Source organism: Nematostella vectensis, chromosome 5, assembly GCF_932526225.1.
Source record: "Nematostella vectensis chromosome 5, jaNemVect1.1, whole genome shotgun sequence".
Lineage (NCBI taxonomy): Eukaryota > Metazoa > Cnidaria > Anthozoa > Actiniaria > Edwardsiidae > Nematostella > Nematostella vectensis.
Genome location: NC_064038.1, coordinates 3,103,161 through 3,125,005, shown reverse-complemented (window position 1 = coordinate 3,125,005; position 21,845 = coordinate 3,103,161). Strand labels below are relative to the sequence as shown.

Below are 21,845 nucleotides of genomic sequence, written 5' to 3'. Positions count from 1 at the left end.
GTCACATGATGAGGAGAGTGTCCTAATCCGCCAATACCGTTCACGGTATTTTTCCTGGAAAGTTGAAAGGGATATAGGATCATGAGTAATTCTTCAACTACCAAGAAGCCAAGTTTTAGTCAGTCAAAGTATCCGTGGCGCAAGCGGTTAGCGCTTTCGGCTGTTAACCGAAAGGTTAGTGGTTCAAGCCCACCTTGGAAAGAAAAATGTTTTTTTGCATAGTTTTATAGTGCTTAAAAAGTAGTGCCAGAAACCATTCGGTGCCACGGCTCAAGTTCAGTGTCCGTCCAAGTCTCTGTGGCGCAATCTGTTAGCGCGTTCGGTTGTTAACCGAAAGGTTAGTGGTTCAGGCCCACAAAGGGACGAAACTCCTGTTTTGCAGAGTTTAATACTGCTTTTAAAAAAGGACACGAACAAATGCTTCACGTAGATCTTATCAACAACAAACAACTTGAGAATTTTATTTTTCGTTAAAAAAACAAGCCCAAGACAGCCAAAAAAAAATTAACAATTAAGCTAAGAACCTGCCTATATAAACAGCATGATCGAGCGGTCAACCGCCTTTCTTCCGTGAAGAGCAGGGAACGATCGCAAAGACTGCTGGGTGTTCGAGGTCTACGAGCATGGTGTAAATAATTTCTTCGTGTACATTATTTTTTGAGCAAAAAAAAAAACATCTTTGCACGATTTATTATATTTCCTTTTTTATATTTCCCCGCGTCTCCTTTGATGGCAATAATCCGTCCGTCAGTAGATTCCATCATATTCATTCAGCAGTCAATACTTGAACAATCTTTTGTTTGTAAAAAAAAAAAAAAAATCCACACAGTGGCTATTATCAAGCGTGGCTTAAGCTACCGTCCATTGTAAAGGCCGATTTAGACAGCACTATGTAGTCGCCTACTACCTGCTTACGACATGTCTTAGCCTCGAATTACAAACTACGAACGTCATGGCGGAGTGGTAGGCTGATTTACACTCGATGACCCAAGTTGAGGAGGTGTTGCGGGCAAGTGGCATACCACTGTATCGTGCTGTCAAATCAGTCTTAGGAATCTCTCGCTCTACCAGTTAAACTTAAATTATCCAAGCGCGAATCGGCCATTTCCACAGAAAATGGGATCATTGAGTGAGAATGCGAGAGTTTGACAGATCGGAGTTTGTTTAATATTCTCGCTTTTGATTTAATATACACCTATTTCAATAAAGGTTGTCAGTGTAAATGGCGATTGGCAAATGGCAGTTCTACGACAGAAAGTAACCATGCGTCTTCTTTAATTTTACGAATAATTAGTACCCATAAGCCATTCGCCATTTGCATTGACAACCTTTTGTGAAATACGTGTATTTGCAGAGGCCTCACTTTCGCGATCAAACACCACAGGACCCCCATTTTCTAGAAAAAATCCTCGTGGTAAACCATGGCTTCCTGGCTTGATTTACATGTTTCTACCTTCTAACCACCCCACCAGAAGTAACGTTGCGGCATCTTCTACCGCGTGTGGGAAGGGTCTGGCGGAGATACTTTTTACGCATTCTTTGTCAACCGTACGCCTTGCATTACTGGAAGGCAGACTCGGTCACCTCTGTCCTAGAGCACTCTGGGTAAATTAAAAAGCCGCTAGCGCGGATATTTCAGCCCGTCTGTCCGCCTTGTCTGTTTCTGACCCTATACCTCGCTGTTATAAGTACCTAGGGTACAATGAATTATCAACCGTCGTCTTGGAAATTACTTAGAAGCCGTCGATTGTACCGCGCGAGTTTCCGAGTGCCACAGTCTTGTGTATTTTCGTTTGTTATTAGACGTACGCCTCGCTGTTTTGGATGCCGAATTCCAGCACTCTCCAGGCCTGGCGGTGGTCCAGGATGCTCTGGTCGCGACACAGTGCCCACACATAGCTTACCATCTCGATGTTGTCCTGAGCAACGAGCAAGTGAATCAGAGAAAGTGAAATAATACATGTACTTGAACATACACACCAATTTCAAACAGGGTTGCACTCAAGAATCTATCGTAGCCCGCAGTGGTTGATGGGTAGCGCACAATTAATGGCTAAATACTGTAATGCTGTAATACATACAGCTGGAACTGTTTTCTTTACGCTTTTTTGCTTATTTATTTGACACTCATGAAGCATTGCGGGACCAATGGATTCTACTAGTGCAACCTAAATAGGTGTACAATCTATTACATTTAAATTCCGTTTCAGGTCCCATTCTTTCATCCTACTAAGATACCAAGTGCGCGAAGGCATCCAATTCCATCGACTGATTAAGGGGATCTGTGAGATCTTCCGTTGAATTTGGTAAACCGATTATAAAACTTTTTAATGGCAGTTTTCAATATTTTGCTAATTCTAGCCGACAATTTCCAACACTTAAACCGCCTTTTGGCTTCCTTGCTTACTCCCACCTCTACATACGACGCTGCCTAATCAAAACGCACCAAAAGTATCTCCTTTAGTTTGAATGACGAAGAGCCAGAAAACAGTTGAGCAGTTGGAGACTGGTGACGAGAATTCACAGATTATTTAAAATGGCGGTATTTTTTTCCTAATCAAACCCTTGATTTCCATCCCTGAAGGTGGGCCCACGGTCAAACGTCCAAGCGGTATCGGGATACACATTCCCGTAGCTGCCAAAACAATCACTTAGTATCACCTACCTCCCCTCCCTCGATAATATTTCCAATGGCATCTCTCAGGACCATAACCTGTTGGGCCGTGAAGGTCAACACGAGGACGGGTCCTTGTTCCATGATCTTGGCCATTGCAAGCTAAAGTCACGAAAAGACAAAATAAATACCTGTGAGATTTGTGTAATACCGGAATACTTAACCCGATTTGTTTTTCCTTTTTAACTTTCTATTCCATTTCTCTCTCCCTAAAAATATACCAGAATTACAGTTTTACGGGAACATACACATTATTATTACCGATTTACTGTACTGTAGGCTAACGGAAATGCCTCCATTCTATACACGGGGTAAAAAAAAACTAAACAATTATAAAAAAAAATAGGCAAAACTTCTCAACAAAAATAATTTGGCTTAAAAAATTTTAAAAACCAAAAAAAACACACACACACCCCTCCAAACACCGTGTTATCTGTTTACACCCTCCCCCCCTTTCTTGAATGTTCACCTCAGGTAAATGGCAATGATGGAAACTATTCAAAACTCCTTCAAGCGATCTTTCTAACATGAAAGCAATGCAGAGAGATCAGCATAAAGAGCCTATCAAGTTCAACTTTAAAGCCATTCGAAATTGCTAAACAAGAGGGTAACAGAGCTGAATGAAGAATAAGAGAGATGAGGATAATTATAGTATTAGTCTATTTCAGGTTGAAGCCGAAGATTCCAGGTATCGCAGTGCTTCATGGGAATTAAATACAGTGCAAAATACTTTGCACGAAATGAAGCATGTTAGTGAGTCATTCCACTTTCACAGTAATGATTCAACGGTAGTTACCATACAATGGATTCCGAAATGTAAAACCCGATTTCATATGACGCTTCAATGATATGCACTTACATCAACATCTCTGATATCGAGCACTTTTGCATCAAGTTTATGACCAAGCTGTTTTGTCTGCTCTATCTGAGCAGCCAGGACATTGTACGCCTATGGACAAACAAAATAAACTGAGCAGCCAGGACATTGTACCCCTATGGACAAACAAAAACAATTTGAGCAGCCAGGACATTGTACGCCTATGGACAAACAAAAACAATCTGAGCAGCCAAGACATTGTACGCCCATGAACAAACAGAAACAATCTGAGCAGCCAGGACATTGTACGCCTATGGACAAACAAAAACAATCTGAGCAGCCAGGACATTGTACGCCTATGGACAAACAAAAACAATCTGAGCAGCGAGGACATTGTACGCCTATGGACAAACAAAAACAGTCTGAGCAGCCAGGAAATTGTACGCCTATGGACAAACAATAAACAATCTGAGCAGCCAGGACATTGTACGCCTATCGACGAACAAAAACAATCTAAGCAGCCAAACAATTGTACGCCTATGGACAAACAAAAACAATCTGAGCAGCGAGGACATTGTACGCCTATGGACAAACAAAAACAATCTAAGCAGCCAGGACATTGTACGCCTATGGACAAACAAAAACAATCTGAGCAGCGAGGACATTGTACGCCTATGGACAAACAAAAACAGTCTGAGCAGCGAGCACATTGTACGCCTATGGACAAACAAAAACAATCTAAGCAGCCAGGACATTGTACGCCTATGGACAAACAATAAACAATCTAAGCAGCCAGGACATTGTACGCCTATCGACAAACAAAAACACTCTGAGCAGCCAGGACATTGTACGCCTATGGACAAACAATAACACTCTGAGCAGCCAGGACATTGTACGCCTATGGACAAACAAAAACAATCTGAGCAGCCAGGACATTGTAGGCCTATGGACAAACAAAAACAGTCTGAGCAGCCAGGACATTGTACGCTCATGGACAAACAAAAACAATCTGAGCAGCGAGGACATTGTACGCCTATGGACAAACAAAAACAGTCTGAGCAGCCAGGACATTGTACGCCTATGGACAAACAAAAACAATCTAAGCAGCCAGGACATTGTACGCCTATGGACAAACAAAAACAATCTGAGCAGTCAGGAAATTGTACGCCTATGGACAAACAATAAACAATCTGAGCAGCCAGGACATTGTACGCCTATCGACGAACAAAAACAATCTAAGCAGCCAAACAATTGTACGCCTATGGACAAACAAAAACAATCTGAGCACCGAGGACATTGTACGCCTATGGACAAACAAAAACAGTCTGAGCAGCCAGGACATTGTACGCTCATGGACAAACAAAAACAATCTGAGCAGCGAGGACATTGTACGCCTATGGACAAACAAAAACAATCTGAGCAGCCAGGACATTGTACGCCTATGGACAAACAAAAACAATCTAAGCAGCCAGGACATTGTACGCCTATGGACAAACAAAAACACTCTAAGCAGCCAGGACATTGTACGCCTATGGACAAACAAAAACACTCTAAGCAGCCAGGACATTGTACGCCTATGGACAAACAAAAACAATCAGAGCAGCCAGGACATTGTACGCCTATGAACAAACAAAAACAATCTGAGCAGCCAGGACATTGTACGCCTATGGACAAACAAAAACAGTCTGAGCAGCCAGGACATTGTACGCCTATGGACAAACAAAAACAGTCTGAGCAGCCAGGACATTGTACGCCTATGAACAAACAAAAACAGTCTGAGCAGCCAGGACATTGTACGCCTATGGACAAACAAAAACAATCTGAGCAGTCAGGAAATTGTACGCCTATGGACAAACAAAAACAATCTAAGCAGCCAGGACATTGTACGCCTATGGACAAACAAAAACACTCTGAGCAGCCAGCACATTGTACGCCTATGGACAAACAAAAACAATCTAAGCAGCCAGGACATTGTACGCCTATGGACAAACAAAAACAATCTATGCAGCCAGGACATTGTACGCCTATGGACAAACAAAAACAATCTAAGCAGCCAGCACATTGTACGCCTATGGACAAACAAAAACAATCTAAGCAGCCAGCACATTGTACGCCTATGGACAAACAAAAACAATCTGAGCAGCCAGGACATTGTACGCCTATGAACAAACAAAAACAGTCTGAGTAGTCAGGAAATGGTACGCCTATGGACAAACAAAAACAATCTAAGCAGCCAGGACATTGTACGACTATGGACAAACAAAAACAATCTAAGCAGCCAGGACATTGTACGCCTATGGACAAACAAAAACAATCTGAGCAGCCAGGACATTGTACGCCTATGGACAAACAAAAACAATCTGAGCAGCCAGGACATTGTACGACTATGGACAAACAAAAACAATCTAAGCAGCCAGGACATTGTACGCCTATCGACAAACAAAAACACTCTGAGCAGCCAGGACATTGTACGCCTATGGACAAACAAAAACACTCTGAGCAGCCAGGACATTGTACGCCTATCGACAAACAAAAACAATCTAAGCAGCCAGGACATTGTACGCCTATGGACAAACAAAAACAATCTGAGCAGCCAGGACATTGTACGCATATGGAAAAACAAAAACAATCTGAGCAGCCAGGACATTGTACGCCTATGGACAAGCAGCCAGGACATTTTACGCCTATGGACAAAAGCAACTGCCTCTTACAGTACAGTACTGGGAGAAACTTAACAGCGTCGCACGTTTTTTGCGTGTAGTTTGAGTGTAGTGCATGCGCGGATTTTGCGTGTAAAACGCTGAGTGTACTACACGATTGGTGCGTGCATTATTGACTAACAAAGCCTCGCCCAGCTGTTACACAAAGGGCTGTTGTATAAAAATGGTTTAACAAGAAAGACTACAGACAAGCTGTATAAAAACTAGATGGTCTGCGTAGGCGTGGTGTAGACAAGCTATATATCAACACAAGGATGAAAAGGTATGTTGAACACCTCTGTGAAACAGAGTAGTTGCGCTGAGGTTTTAAGCGTTAGCGCCTTCATCAGAGCTCCGACGAATGGCTACACCTCAATGGCTACCGCTTGAAACCTCAGCGCAGCTTCTCTCACAGAGGTTAACATTAACCTTTTCAACCTTGTGTTGATTTACTGTATACCTTGCAGTGTAAAAAGTCTGGTAAGTTTCCTTATATGTACTTATATTACACTCTGCGATTTACATGTGGCATAATTTTACAGACTGCTCAATACAGCTGATTGCATTCACTGGTGTGAGACGGTGACAAGCACTGCATGTATTATCTAAGGAAACCCAGCCTTAACTCCTTTTCCACGAAGACAAGTATTTAACAGTCCCCAGGTAAATAGCCAGTTCCTAGACCTCTGGGAAAAACAACTTAACTTGACCCAAGACGTCTTGCTTGAGATGTGAAGCCCATGTTACTGAGCTACTGTACCACAACTAGTAGGTTGACTAACACTAGTTAATTCACTACCACAACTACTAGGTTGACTTACACTAGTTAATTCACTACCACAACTACTAGGTTGACTTACACTAGTTGATTCACTACCACAACTACTAGGTTGACTAACACTAGTTGATTCACTACCACAACTACTAGGTTGACTAACACTAGTTGATTCACTACCACAACTACTAAGTTGACTTACACTAGTTAATTCACTACCACAACTACTAGGTTGACTTACACTAGTTAAATCACTACCACAGCTACTAGGTTGACTAACACTAGTTAATTCACTACCACAACTACTAGGTTGACTTACACTAGTTAATTCACTACCACAACTACTAGGTTGACTAACACTAGTTAATTCACTACCACAACTACAAGGTTGACTAACACTAGTTAATTCACTACCACAACTACTAGGTTGACTAACACTAGTTAATTCACTACCACAACTACTAGGTTGACTAACACTAGTTAAATCACTACCACAGCTACTAGGTTGACTAACACTAGTTAATTCACTACCACAACTACTAGGTTGACTAACACTAGTTAATTCACTACCACAACTACTAGGTTGACTTACACTAGTTAATTCACTACCACAACTACTAGGTTGACTAACACTAGTTAATTCACTACCACAACTACTAGGTTGACAAACACTAGTTAATTCACTACCACAACTACTAGGTTGACTAACACTAGTTAATTCACTACCACAACTACTAGGTTGACAAACACTAGTTAATTCACTACCACAACTACTAGGTTGACTTACACTAGTTAATTCACTACCACAACTACTAGGTTGACTTACACTAGTTAATTCACTACCACAACTACTAGGTTCACTAACACTAGTTAATTCACTACCACAACTACTAGGTTGACTTACACTAGTTAATTCACTACCACAACTACTAGGTTCACTAACACTAGTTAATTCACTACCACAACTACTAGGTTGACTAACACTAGTTAATTCACTACCACAACTACTAGGTTGACTAACACTAGTTAATTCACTACCATAACTACTAGGTTGACTTACACTAGTTAATTCACTACCACAACTACTAGGTTGACTAACACTAGTTAATTCACTACCACAACTACTAGGTTGACTAACACTAGTTAATTCACTACCACAACTACTAGGTTGACTTACACTAGTTATTCACTACCACAACTACTAGGTTGACTTACACTAGTTAATTCACTACCACAACTACTAGGTTCACTAACACTAGTTAATTCACTACCATAACTACTAGGTTGACTTACACTAGTTAATTCACTACCACAACTACTAGGTTGACTAACACTAGTTAATTCACTACCACAACTACTAGGTTGACTAACACTAGTTAATTCACTACCACAACTACAAGGTTGACTAACACTAGTTAATTCACTACCACAACTACTAGGTTGACTAACACTAGTTAATTCACTACCACAACTACTAGGTTGACTAACACTAGTTGATTCGCTACCACAACTACTAGGTTGACTAACACTAGTTAATTCACTACCACAACTACTAGGTTGACTAACACTAGTTAATTCACTACCACAACTACTAGGTTGACTAACACTAGTTAATTCACTACCACAACTACTAGGTTGACTAACACTAGTTAATTCACTACCACAACTACAAGGTTGACTAACACTAGTTAATTCACTACCACAACTACTAGGTTGACTAACACTAGTTAATTCACTACCACAACTACTAGGTTGACTAACACTAGTTAATTCACTACCACAACTACTAGGTTGACTAACACTAGTTAATTCACTACCACAACTACTAGGTTGACTAACACTAGTTAATTCACTACCACAACTACTAGGTTGACTAACACTAGTTAATTCATCAATAGCTCACCGGTTCATGGCACCAGTCCTTGAGGATGTCGAGTTTTCCTTGAAGAAATCCCTGAAATAAAATTGATAAAATATATTAGTCAACCAACAAAATACTTAAATTTCTCTGATTTACCTGGCTTTAAAATGTACTTTGCATCAAAACTACAACACATTGCCCTTGCAAACCAATCAGGAGTGTGTGTGTGCTGTGCTGTCGTAAAAGATTACTACACTGGTGAAACAACAGGTAACAGTTCCCAACAAGTGATTTGCATTTGCAGGATACAACACCCCTGTTTTACTTTATTTCCACAACATCTGCATAGACCACCTAGTTTTCCTACACCTGGCCAGTAGTCAATTTTGTTAAACCAATTACCTCAAGTACAGCAGGGATAATCTCAAATTCACACTCTTGTAAAAACCTGTCCTTGTTAAACTGCGGATCAATTTTAGTTATTTCTGAAAGGGTTTTGGCCATCTCTGATTGTGAAAACACATCACCTAAAAGAGAGAAATATAGAAAAGTCAGTCATTAGGAAGGAATAATAATCTGGTTGAATCATACATACAGTAATAATACAAAGTGGCAATAACATTAACATAACATAGAGTAACATTACATAACGTAATGTAACAGCATAACATACTGTAACGTAACATAACATACTTTAACATAACATAACATAAGGGAGGGGGAGAGGGGGATGTACAGCCATAGACATCTTGCATAGCAAAAGTCTAAGATTTGCAGATTTTTTAATCTTCTTTTTGCAGAAAAGTTATTTTTTTCAGGCCAAAAAAGGGTGTATACATTCTATTTACTCGCTAAACATTATTCTCAGAACTTACTGAAGACGTCAGTGAGTCTATCTATTTACTTGCTAAACATTATTCTCAGAACTTACTGAAGACGTCAGTGAGTCTATCTATTTATTCGCTAAGCATTTTTCTCAGAACTTACTGAAGACGTCAGTGAGTCTATCTATTTACTCGCTAAGCATTATTCTCAGAACTTACTGAAGACGTCAGTGAGTCTATCTGTCACGACTCTTGTTGCTCTGATAACGACATTATCACTCTCATCATACTTCATCTTCAGGTTGAACAGGCTGGTCACCACTGGGTTATTATCTTTGAACTCCTTCCATTGCTGGTACCACTTGGAGTCTTTGTGGAGAACAACTCCTGTGGCGTCCCTAACAAGTAAAAGACAAATTATTGAATGTCTTTATGGGGGAAGCATTCAAGTTTGTATGGAAGGCTTATTGTCTTCTGATGAATCAGACGCAAGAAAAGACCATTCCAGCTATAAGCTTGCGCCAGCATTACAAATAGAACCTCAACTACCAGAATGCAGTGCTCACAGTCTGTTTAACGAATTAATTATTCAGAAAATAAACTTAACAAACTTAAGTTTTTTTAAGGGGGATGACCTTTGTTAATCAGGATGGTGCCCATTAAGTGTGCAATACTGAATCTCTACTGTACTTACTCATTTGCTTCTATTCTCTTCTCCTTTATCTCTGTTTGGTTCATATTAACAGCTGTTCTTCTTCTTAGCTCAGCTTTGTAGCAAAAAATGCAAAATTATGATTGATAATGGCATGTGAGAACGAAACCATATTACTGTTGAGTAACTTTTAAGACAATTCAGCATGCTGGTTTACTTTCAAAATATTCTTCTTGTTCCAGTTGTTTTAATATTATTTTTTGTAAAAAAAATAAAAAGATAAAATCCCTTGAACTTCCATTCCCGAAATTAAATTCCCTGCAAACACAATTTTTCTCTGCGATTTTGAAATTAAATACTCGTTCAATTTTAGTCCCACAAAAATACAGAAAAATAAGGTAAAAAGTATGCAGTAGAGTTGAATGACTCATGTTCAGGCACACTGTGATGTCACCCCTATACCTGGAGTCTGATATGGTCTGGATTGTTTAAGTTCTTCATCTACAAGCTCCTCCTTGACAACTTTGAAACCCTGCAATGAAAACCAAGTAACAGAAAATGAATTTGCAAACAAAGCACAAAGTACTGGAGACTGTTAAGATTCAGCAGACTTCACCTCATTCCTTGTATAATCCGGCTTCAGGGCTACAATGTGAGTGGTACCTTGTACATGGATTTCCCCTCCCCCACATGAATGACAGTCTTCAAGGTGATTCTTTGAACTTGGCTTATTTTCCCCAAGGATACTCTATCATACTCTTATCACCATTTGCAAGTATGCAGTTATCTCATGGCGTAAAAAAATCCCTGATAAAACTAATCTTTGACACAGACTTACAGTAAAGGTGTCCACATTATTGGCTTAATTTTGCTAAGAATACTCTATATTCTTATTACCATTTACATTTGTACAGTAACTGTATCTAAACAAATCCCTGACCAAACTGACCTTTGACACAGTCTTAAAGGTGCCAGTTTTGGTGATCTCTTCTGTTTGCTCCTGGACTTTAGATGCAGCATCTTTAGCAGACTTAGTCAGTTCTTCAGAGGCCTCTTTACTTTTCTTGAAGGTGTCACTTGCTGTTAAGTCCTCATACATTTGAGAGACCTTAGTGGACATGGTCCCTGATATGGATCGAGCTGTTGATGAAAACTTCGCTGACACCTCTGACAAATTTTCCTGTAATGAGAGTTTTACGTGTTCAAATTTGAATACTGCAAAAAAAATTACTAACTTTTTTTTAATTATAACCTTTTCTTCGGCATTTGTCACACTTGAATGAATTGCATTAAATAAAAGTTGTATTGAATATTAGTGAAAATACAAAAAAGGAGAAAAAATTAATTCCGTGAGGCTAAGTTCAAAGGTTGTCTTACCCATAATCAGTACATATTCAATGCAAATGTATGCAAATGAAGATACAACATTTGACTTGATTCATTCACATCATTTCTATTTCTATTTTGATACTGTAACCAAAGGTAAAAAGGAATCACTAGGGCTCTGATTTTTCCACATTTCTTTTCCTTTGAGGAATAGCTAAGGGTTTAAACAACACAAAAATAAAAAAGTTTTATATTGAAAAACCCAATACCTTGACTTTTTCAACAAACTCAAATCTTGACTTTGCAGTTTTAAGTGTTTCTGATGACTCAAACTTCTTTGCTTCTTTTTGAAATTTCTTTATATTTTCCTGAGTAAAGAATTGTAGCATTATGAGTCTGATTTAATAAAAGCATACAGCAAGTATGCAAAGGAAATTAACAACATTAATTTGAAATACAGGGGTTCTATTAGGCTCCGCCAGCCAGTGTGTCTGTGTGTTTCTATCTCACCTGCATCTCTTTGTTGCGCTCAATCCCCTCCTTGATATTTTGAATGAATTTACCAAAAAGACCTGGCTGCTCATTTTGTCGTCTGAAGGCAAACAATCTTGCCTGGTACATAAACAGAACCACAAAATTACTCAATGTTAACGGATACATAATCAACTGACATGCATGTTATTAAAATCATAAGAACTCAAAACTCACATTATTATAAAATAGATAAAAAAAGTTGCATGCAACACAAATTCTGGATGCGGGTGGCAAGCAGAAACGACATTTTGTGGCATTGTGGCTTTACGAAACTAAACTTTTTGTAAAAGAGTCAAGAAAGCCATACAACTTTCACTGGCAGATCCAGATTCTACAGTATAATAGGGGAGAGAAAGTGGACAGACCAGAAACTGAACCTGGAAAATGCGGATAATAGAAAAATGAACCTTATCATCAGAATGGAAAGTGGATATAAAACAACACCATCACCCTCAGATTCATCTCGACTTCATGTTTAGGTTGATCCATGCTGTCAATCAAAGTATGCAAAATAGAATGAAGACTGTTGTAACAGACTCTGGTTACTTGTTTGAATGTAAACAAAAACAGTGAATAGAAAAATAAAAACAGAATGAAGATTTAATTACAATTTACATTCTGCATGACAGCGCAAAATCGCAAAAAAAAGGATCATTCAGGAAAAAGGACATGGAACTTGACAGTAAGATGTAGCAAGGAATATTGATCAATTTTAACATTATAAACTTACATCAGTTATTCGCAGGGAGTTGACGCAATGGAAGAAAGTAAAAGAGTTTTTCATATCATTTTCATTGGACTCTGAATGAATGATTGCACGATATATAACAGTTTACAGGCAATGCATTTTACAGTAGGTACCCCCTTAATAGACATGTACAAATTTCTACAAAGGAGATTCTCTATCATTTTCGTCTCAGTAAGTTACCTGTTGTCTGTGCGAGTTGGTAAGTGCAGTCCAGGGCGATGAAGCATTTGCTTGACAAACTCCACCGTACACACGTGTGGCTTCTACTCGTGATAGCGAACGGCAATTTGCACAAAAATACCGCGACAGCGACACCTGTAACAAGCAAAATCACGTCACAAGACAAAAAAATTCAAATAACTTACAGAGAATAGACGAACTATGATGTAAAACTCAAGGACTTAGGAGGAAAATGTGATTTTTCCTGTAAATTGTTTAAATTTACCTGCGCCATCTTGGATGAGTATTGCGTAAGATGAGTAGATATGCGCGGGTAACCTGTGCTTTATCTCAAGGCATGATGGGTTATATTTTATTTTGTTGATTTTTGTCTACCTCAATCGCATCCTTTCTTGTATCAAGCTCTATGAATCGTTTTACATTTACCTTTTTTTTCTGAAGGAGTTCACTTCTTTTCATTTTAGAGAATTCTTAGGCGAAGAAATGGTTAGTAGCACACAGGGATCCCAAATCAACAGATACCCAGAACTCCTCGCGTTGGTGCATAATTCCAAAATGGCCGCCGCGTAAGCTTGTTCGTCGAAGTTTGCCATTTTTAGCGTTTTTACAAAACCACGCTAACTTATTACCGCCTTATTTTAAATATGAAAATTGCCGTAGAAGGTTGTGCTCATGGAGCACTTGACCAGATTTACGAGACCCTTGAATATTTACAACAGAAAGAAGGCATACAAGTAGATGTCTTACTTTGCTGTGGTGATTTTCAGGCGGTGAGAAACAAGACAGATCTCATGTGTATGGCCGTGCCGCCGAAATATCGGCAAATGGAGAGTTTCTACAAGTATTACACCGGCGAGAAAAAGGCACCTATCCTCACTATCTTTATCGGTGGAAACCATGAAGCAACAAATCATTTGTGGGAGCTCCCCTACGGGGGCTGGGTAGCGCCAAATATCTACTATCTAGGGTACAGTGGGGTGGTCCAGTTCGGTGGGTACCGTATAGGAGGACTGTCTGGCATCTACAAGAATCATGACTACAACAAGGGCCATTTTGAATGCCCTCCATATGATGGTAATACAATGCGCAGTGCATACCACATTCGTAGCTTTGATGTTTTCAAACTCAAGCTTCTGACACAACCATTGGATATCATGATGTCACATGACTGGCCTCAAGGTGTCTATCACCATGGCAACGTGCAGAGTTTGTATCGTTATAAGAGCTTCCTAAAGCCTGAAATTGAGTCCAACACCCTGGGTAGTGCACCAGCAGGAGAGTTACTCACACATTTACAGCCATCCTATTGGTTCTCTGCACATTTGCATGTCAAGTTTCCAGCCATAATCCCGCATGGGGGTGATAAGAACACTAAGTTCTTAGCTCTGGACAAGTGCTTGCCGTATAGAGACTTTCTTCAGGTTCTAGATGTTGGAGAACCTAGAGGTCCAGTAGAGCTGAGGTATGACCCAGAATGGCTAGCTATTACAAAACTCACATCCCCCTTAAACAACCTTTCTCCAGACTTTACTGTTCTTCCAACACCACATGAAGGTGATAAATACAAGCCTGATAACAGTGCCATTGATGAGGTCAAAAAACTTTTCAAGGACACACTAAAAGTGCCTCTAAACTTCTCAGTGACAGTGGTACCATTTGATGCAGCTCAGCCAAAGAAGTATTATAGTCCACCTGGGCCAGTTCTGAACCCCCAGACAAAGGAGTTCTGTTTGAAGCTTGGGGTTGAAATTCCCTTCTTTGTGAAGGGCTCAGAAAAGGCTGAGAACCCTGATGAAATCAACCTAGAAGATGACAATGATGATAGTAATCATGGTAAAAAGGCTACAGACCCTGATGAAATCAACCTAGATGACAGTGATGATAGTGATCATGGTAAAAAAGCTACAGACCCTGATGAAATCAACCTAGAAGATGACAATGATGATAGTAATCATGGTAAAAAGGCTACAGACCCTGATGAAATCAACCTAGATGGTAACGATAATAGTGATCATGGTATAAAGGCTACAGACCCTGATAAAATCAACCTAGATGAAGACGATGATAATGATGGTAAACATCATTGTGATCATTATGGTAATGGTGGACGCCTGGATATTGATCATGATTGCGGTGGCAATACTAAAAGTGATAATGGTTCCATCACATCTCTTAAAAGTGATATTTTATCATCCCTTGAGACTTCTGCTGAGTCAACCGGGGAGTCTCTAAAGAGATCTAGTGACGACAGCCATGAAGGGGAGTCTAATGAACTTGCACAAAGGGTTGTCAAGATACTCCGTAGAAACCAAGCTATGTACACGGCAGACGAAGATAATTCTTAGAAAGATCATGCCCGAAGGAAGTAGTCAGCATTTGTAGTGTTTGCAAGCAATTGTGATCATAAAGCTACTGTGATGTACATCATACACTGGTATTTGACATTGCTAGATTTTTATCGTTATCACTTTTTCAGGACAGAAACGAAAAAAAGAACAGTCAAATACCAGTGATTGGTGGAATTTGGTGTTGTAACAATATGTCAATTGAAAAAATCATGCAGTGGCCTCTGTTGTTTTCTGGTTTAAATAATGTGAAACACTGTGTTTCCATAACTTAGAACACTATAGATAAAGTACATAAGATTAGGTAGGTAAATATGTGTAAGTTGTAGATTGCTCGTGTTTTTCTTGCTATGACAGTACCCATATAAAGTGGCTTTCACCGCAATATTGTTTAGTACATTGTTGTTTATTGATTCTTTTTATATATACAATAGAAACACAATAACTAGAACTTAAACTCTCTCTTGTTATAGTTTGGTATTCCACATGGATTTATAGAGCTCCACAGGCAATAAACCAGAAATAATAGAATACCTCTAACAATCATGTCCTTTTAAAACTGATCCCTTCGATGACTCCCTTTTGCCCGAAGTTTTTTTATGCTAAAAAAAAATATTGAGAGGGATGGGTGGGGGTGTCTGATATCATTCCTGATTCTGTCAGTTAATGGTCTATCACTATAGGCTCATGTTCATTTATCACATACTTTCAAAATGGATTTTTTTTAATAATAAAGTGATGGTAAAGGGAGGGGTGCCGTATCCTGTTATTTGCAAAACTCTGATGCGTTGACTTTTTTGTTGTCACACAATAATCACACTAGTTTCGGGCTATGGCAAAGTTATAGAAGAGGTAGTACGTTGGATATGTTCCTATTTACAATGATCTAGTTTGATACTAGTAATCAGTGCCTTTCGAAAGTCATTGTTAAATATCCCATAAATGAGACAATTTGAAGCGCTGTTCATGTAAGTGAGTACCACAGTAAAATAGAGCAGTCCCCCTGGAATATCTAGAAAAGTCTGAAGAAGTAAAAGTACAGAGAAAGGTGTCCAAGCAACCAGATAACAGCCAATCATAATCAAGAATGTCCTGAACGATTTGATTTGCATCTTGAGCCTGCGAGAGCGTCCAGAGGTACTACTCTCTGTGTCCATGGAATTATGGGACACGTTTTCTTCTATGGAATGTATGCTGCGCGAATGCCTAGCAGCCGCTGACCAAATTGTGCTATTGACAAAAAGTATCCCAGTTACGGGGAAAACGTACAAACAGACAAAATTGAACAACGTATAGCATGCAGTCAAACCCTCAACTTCACACAATCTCCGCCTAGGAGAAGTCTTAAGCCCATGAATGGTTATCAACGCTGACACCAATGACGCCAGCCAGCAGATGACTATCTGGAAAGCGGTGTGTGAACTGCGCATGCGCCTCAGGTACTGTAGCGGTGACGTCACGGCAAGGTAGCGGTCACGTGTGATGGCGCATAAGCTGAGGATAGAAGCGCCGCTGAACCAAAAGTTCGCGAGGACCCACACATCGCAGACGGCCTCGCCCATCACCCATATTCCTGTTACGGACCACAAGAAAAGATACAATAAAAACGCGTGTACGAGCCTAGTCGCACATACAGTATAATAAGGCGCGTGCATGACTGCCCCCCTCCCCCCCTCCCCCCACCCCCAGCGAATCCTGGGTACGCGTCTGGCATAAGGAGCCTTTTAAGAATAACTACAATCTTCAATGCTGGACAAAACTAGTTGATGCGTCATTAAAAAAAGGCGGATTTCTCGATATCTATCGTTAGCTTTTTCCCCAAGGCAATTTCATTGAAACCCCCTTCCCCCCTTTCAATGTTGAGTGAACCGTGCTCAAATTCTGAGAAAGACAGCCGAGTTGAGCAACATTGTACTGGTAGGGAGAAGGTTATGGAAGGGATGTTTTTAATTGAACCCCCATATGAAGAGAAAAACCCCAAAAGGGGACACAAATTTTGTCAAGCATTGTAGGTTCTTAAGTTTTGTAAATCAAATGTGGCGGCCACTGTATACTTAAAAAATCTACCTTTCAAAAGGTGCGCGGATGTTTCAGTAAAATATAGCGGTTGCGCACCTTACAGGTGGCTAATTATTGTAGCCGTCTCTCAGTCTCTTATAAGGTCGGGCCTAAAATAAGATGTCGGTGTTTTGAGAAAGACGTGCCCACACTTTAATGATCATTGGAATATAACCGGGCAAGCAGAAGAAGAGACTTAAAACTCCATTAAGAACTTGCGTTGAGTTTATATTTCTGGAGATTTAGGAGTGAGAGTCCTTTTTTTACTTTCTTTTAATAAAATGATTCATACACCTATTCATTCTATTAAATATTGGGCTGGGGTTGAATGAAAGTATCTGACGTCTTTCATCAAGCTTCTGTTATCATCAGGAATCTAATATCATCTGGCACTGGCCGCTATGGGGTTTCGTACTCGATAAAGGTTGGCCGCGTCATTAAGAATTATGTCTCACAGAGAGGGCCGATACCAAACGTAGTACTTACTTTTATTGGCTTGAAGCCGCTGGCTTACGATAAATCAAATAATATTTTTCGGTGTATGAACCAATATCTCTTCCATTTATTTTCGCTGATATCATCGAGGGGTAGCAATATTTCAGGACCTTGGTAATTTAACAGCAGCTGGTCGAAGAATGGCCACGGGCCTTACTGTATTACAGTAAGTTATAGGAGCATACTTTAAGGTATAATCAAGGTATAGGGCAGTGGCGACGTATGATATCAAACATGTACATAATGAAGAACTTGAAAATACCTGTCAGAACCTTTAGCAAGCCTCGAAATATTAGGGGGAGGGGGCACAATACAGAAACATTACGAAAATATTGGGGGCACAGCCACGCCTGTACTGGTCCTTTTTTTACAATGTTTGGAAATATTGGGTGGGGCACGTGCCCCCCAGTGCCTATAGAGTATATCAGCCAACCTGATATATTCGATAGCAAGTGGACATTAATAAAGGTTTGCCGCGTAATTTCTATAACTTGATAATTTCATAACCTCTGAGAGGTCCATATAGGGAATAATGTCTCACAGCAAAGGCGGCCGGCCGCCAAATAAACTACTTACTTTTATTGGCTTGAAACGCTGGCTTACAAAAATTCGATAATGGCTTTCATCTTTTTTCATCATCGCTAATATCATAAAAAAATACCTACTTCGGGACCGAAAAATGTGGAATTTGATAGACGATGGCCACTTTATGAATGCTCTTTTTTATAAAGAATTTCTAATTTAGAGTAAAGGGCCCCCGAATGGTCTTTGGCGAGCACCCCGGGTTTTTAATGCGAGACAGAGCATTTTTAGTTGTTAAAAAAAATCGAGCAGCGAGCACATCGAAAAATACAATGCGAGCACGGCGGAAAAATGCTCGCAAGTGCTCGCAAAAGACCATTCGGAGCTAGTTGACGCTGGGAAAAAGTTCAACATTGTAGAAAAACAAGTAATATTTTTAGAAAAAAATATCCGCTTAGAAGGTTGTTAAATAAGCCTTTACAAAATTCATTTAAAATCATTGTTGATAGAAAGTCTAGACTTTATTGTTTTCCTTTTCCGAAAAAGAAACATATCTGTATATATGATTTCAAAGATCAAACAATCCTAACCGGTAGCACAACTCAACTTTTTTTAGCATTACGAAAACCTTCATTCCATTAAATAAGTATAGATGTACTTGGCTTGGTATCCTTTTTCGTTTGTTGGTTATCTCCATCAAATTCGCCTCTCTTTGTGTTGATATAGGTCTGATAGCAATTTCCTTTCATTTTTATTTCATTGAAAACTCAGCACAACTCCAGCTGTTTTCCGACTTTTTGCAAAATGGGTCACTCCTAGAAAATATCGTTAAAAGACTACTTTGAGCACAAACACAGCAAAAAAAAAACAAACAAAAAAAACAAGAAAAATATTAAATAAGTGCCTGTTACGTGCTTCATGAGAAATGACCAAAAGCAACTATTGTGTATTGAATAACTTTGAAAAAATAGACTTCGAATTCAAAGTCTTTTTTTGATCATCTGTTTTACAGTTTTACTTTATATAAACCTTTGAAACCTGTTTTAAAAGCTCTAATTCACTAAACCGGTTGGGAGGTATTCCCAAAACTTTTATGACAAGCCGTATTCGAATTTAACACATCCTCGATATCCTGGCCAAACGAAACGCAAAGACAGCGCAAGTGATCGCCGTTTTTGACTCGTTTTCGGTTGGCCAGGACTTTACAGTGCTTAATCGATACATGCCCTCGCGTGGTAAACATTCTGTTTCCGTTAGTTCTCCCCCGACTTCAACAAAACACATTAAAGCCGGTCACTTAGTATTAATTTATTGAATATAATACAATGCTTCTGTTATGTTAATTGTGTTTTTCACTTTGCTGACGCCTCTAGCAATTTTCGGTATCATAACCTGTCTTACTTTTCCTGAGTGAGCGCTTCGGACCTCGCAGAATGTTTTTCGTACACATTTACTCATAAAGCAAAGGCTCTATCCTCAAACACCAGCTGGCCTTTGTTTTGACCAGAGCAACACCAATGTGTATTTCATTTGTCTCAGAGCCTCTCGAAATGTGTTAAATAAAAGTTAAGTATTTTCTCATAACACCCCCTAAAAGTCCCGTTTAAAGATTTGGCCTTAACACAAGTAACTGCTTTTTGGCAGAACAATTTTGTAGGAAACCAAATATATCTCTCTATTTAGAAGCAAAACTCGCTAGTTCCATTATTATTAATTTCATTAATAAACAGACCCGCCTATCTGAATAATATCTTGATGGCCCTCACATTGATATCTCTGTGCTTATCGCGTTCAACGACGTTATTTTAAAAAAGGATATAAAGTTGCGGCCCGCTCATGCAACAGCTAATGCCGCCAGGGAAAAAAAAACATTTAGATATATCCCTAGGCGCGAAGCGAAACGCACTAAAACAAGCCCACTTGCTGGGCGAAATATGTTTTCTCATATGCGACATAGTACTATTAAGATAGTTGGTTCTTATTGAAGATGTGACAGCTCTTGAATATTTGACAAATACAAATTCACACTATTTCTAGGGTGATGGGGCGAAAAGCTGCAAAAACCTCCCGGGTTGTTAATTCCATCAGCTTAAAGCCAGTCAAATATCTTTGATTGTCAAGTTTTTCTCATTCAACTTTCATTATTTAGGATGTATATTATTTGATTATTTGGTTTAGCCTTACTGAACTAGGCGATTTTGTGAAAATACAGTGAATAAGTAAATACAACAATGAATAAAAAATATGTTTTTATCCTTTTATGGGATTTTTAACTGTGGTAGGACTAAACTCACCTGACATCTCGAAGAATACCAGATAGACTATCGAGACAGGAATTACAAATACTCCCACAAGGATATCAGCCAGCGCTACGCTCAAGATGAGATAGAATGGCGGAGAGTGAAGACGAGAGGTGACGCGGACTGTGTGGAAAACCAGACTATTTCCGACCACAGCAACGATGGACAATGTTAGGAGAAAGCATGCCATTCCAGACACTTTAAAATTTGACATAACTTCAACAAACGATTTATCATTGAATTTATCTGAATTATTCGTTAAGTTTTCCATATTTTTCATAAACAAAAGCGATACTTTTTTTCTAGAAAAAACAGAACTACTCTTTCTTGTTAGATCCTGTGTGTTGTTTGAGCAGGATACAGCATATATGAATAATTAGAAAGGGTGCGCAAATATTTGTTAAGCTCCAGTGTAACAGAGGAAAAGCGAACAATACACTTGATTGGCTAGCGACAAGCCACCTGGACATGCAGGATGTTAATCAAACTACCAAAAGAAGAGCGCCACTTCCTTCAATTCAAGAAAAAGACAATTTACTCCATTTCCGAAATGAGAAATGGTCTGACCTGAATAAACTTCTCGCTATCTAATGTCTAAACATGATAAGAATGTTGTCTCTATCGTGGGGATGTTAGCCTTCATTATTGTCGTTTCTTGTATACCTTCGGCTCTCGGTAGATATTTCGCCACTATCCACCTCAATGGAAGTGGTAAAATTGTTAAATATTTCATGGTATATTTTTAGATATAATTTCATTAGAGGATACTGTTCAAGCCTTTACACTTGCATGAATAGCGGTCCTCAAACTGTGCTCTTCTAGTGTTCTTCTCTCATAGCTGATTTACAGTTGGTTTTAATGATCTATAGATAGATTTATCTGGAAGCAGTAAAGTACACCTATTTCACAGGATTAAGGAAGTGGTGGTGTGTGTGTGTGTGTGTGGGGGGGGGGCTTTTTTTTATAAGGAAAGGTGCATTTTTTTGTAAAAGGGGAGGGGGGGGGGGGGGTATTTCAAAATCTCATCAAATCTCC

The 21,845-nt window shown here is 39.3% G+C and overlaps 3 protein-coding genes across 4 annotated transcripts; 1 reads left to right on the top strand and 2 right to left on the bottom strand.

Moving 5' to 3' along the window:
- Nucleotides 1-421: 421 nt before the first annotated feature.
- Nucleotides 422-13,440, bottom strand: LOC5503609 (mitochondrial import inner membrane translocase subunit TIM44). Of its 2 annotated transcripts, XM_048727605.1 has the most exons (13): nucleotides 13,356-13,440; nucleotides 13,091-13,225; nucleotides 12,139-12,240; nucleotides 11,898-11,996; nucleotides 11,252-11,482; nucleotides 10,765-10,834; nucleotides 10,345-10,417; nucleotides 9,870-10,048; nucleotides 9,229-9,353; nucleotides 8,869-8,919; nucleotides 3,534-3,623; nucleotides 2,666-2,776; nucleotides 422-1,919 (listed from the first exon to the last, which is right to left on the bottom strand). In XM_048727605.1, the coding sequence occupies exons 1-13, from the start codon at nucleotides 13,362-13,364 to the stop codon at nucleotides 1,800-1,802; spliced, it is 1,395 nt and encodes a 464-aa protein (XP_048583562.1). In that variant the 5' UTR covers nucleotides 13,365-13,440; the 3' UTR covers nucleotides 422-1,799. The 2 variants fall into 2 exon arrangements, with proteins under 2 accessions (XP_048583562.1, XP_032227783.2); XM_032371892.2 differs by lacking the exons at nucleotides 422-1,919; nucleotides 2,666-2,776; nucleotides 3,534-3,623 and adding an exon at nucleotides 6,048-6,145.
- Nucleotides 13,441-13,482: 42 nt separating this feature from the next.
- LOC5503617 (lariat debranching enzyme) lies at nucleotides 13,483-15,820 on the top strand. The gene has a single exon (XM_001624576.3). It carries the CDS (start codon nucleotides 13,735-13,737, stop codon nucleotides 15,433-15,435), a length of 1,701 nt encoding a protein of 566 aa, XP_001624626.3. The 5' UTR covers nucleotides 13,483-13,734; the 3' UTR covers nucleotides 15,436-15,820.
- Nucleotides 15,821-15,822: 2 nt separating this feature from the next.
- Nucleotides 15,823-21,771, bottom strand: LOC5503616 (octopamine receptor). Its single transcript, XM_001624564.3, has 2 exons — nucleotides 20,805-21,771; nucleotides 15,823-17,008 (listed from the first exon to the last, which is right to left on the bottom strand). Exons 1-2 carry the CDS (start codon nucleotides 21,088-21,090, stop codon nucleotides 16,308-16,310), a joined length of 987 nt encoding a protein of 328 aa, XP_001624614.2. The 5' UTR covers nucleotides 21,091-21,771; the 3' UTR covers nucleotides 15,823-16,307.
- Nucleotides 21,772-21,845: the final 74 nt, after the last annotated feature.

What these genes read in the sequence shown, in the direction of transcription:
- LOC5503609 (XM_048727605.1), bottom strand. An exon ending in AGCGCAACAAAGAGATGCAG is followed by an intron (nt 11,997 to 12,138) that starts GTGAGATAGAAA and finishes TTCTTTACTCAG; the next exon opens with GAAAATATAAAGAAATTTCA. An exon ending in AGGACTGGTGCCATGAACCG is followed by an intron (nt 3,624 to 8,868) that starts GTGAGCTATTGA and finishes GTTTGTCCATAG; the next exon opens with GCGTACAATGTCCTGGCTGC.
- LOC5503617 (XM_001624576.3), top strand. Translation starts at nt 13,735, where the DNA reads ATGAAAATTGCCGTAGAAGGTTGTGCTCATGGAGCACTTGACCAGATT.
- LOC5503616 (XM_001624564.3), bottom strand. Translation starts at nt 21,090, where the DNA reads ATGAAAAATATGGAAAACTTAACGAATAATTCAGATAAATTCAATGAT. An exon ending in GGTATTCTTCGAGATGTCAG is followed by an intron (nt 17,009 to 20,804) that starts GTGAGTTTAGTC and finishes GGTCCGTAACAG; the next exon opens with GAATATGGGTGATGGGCGAG.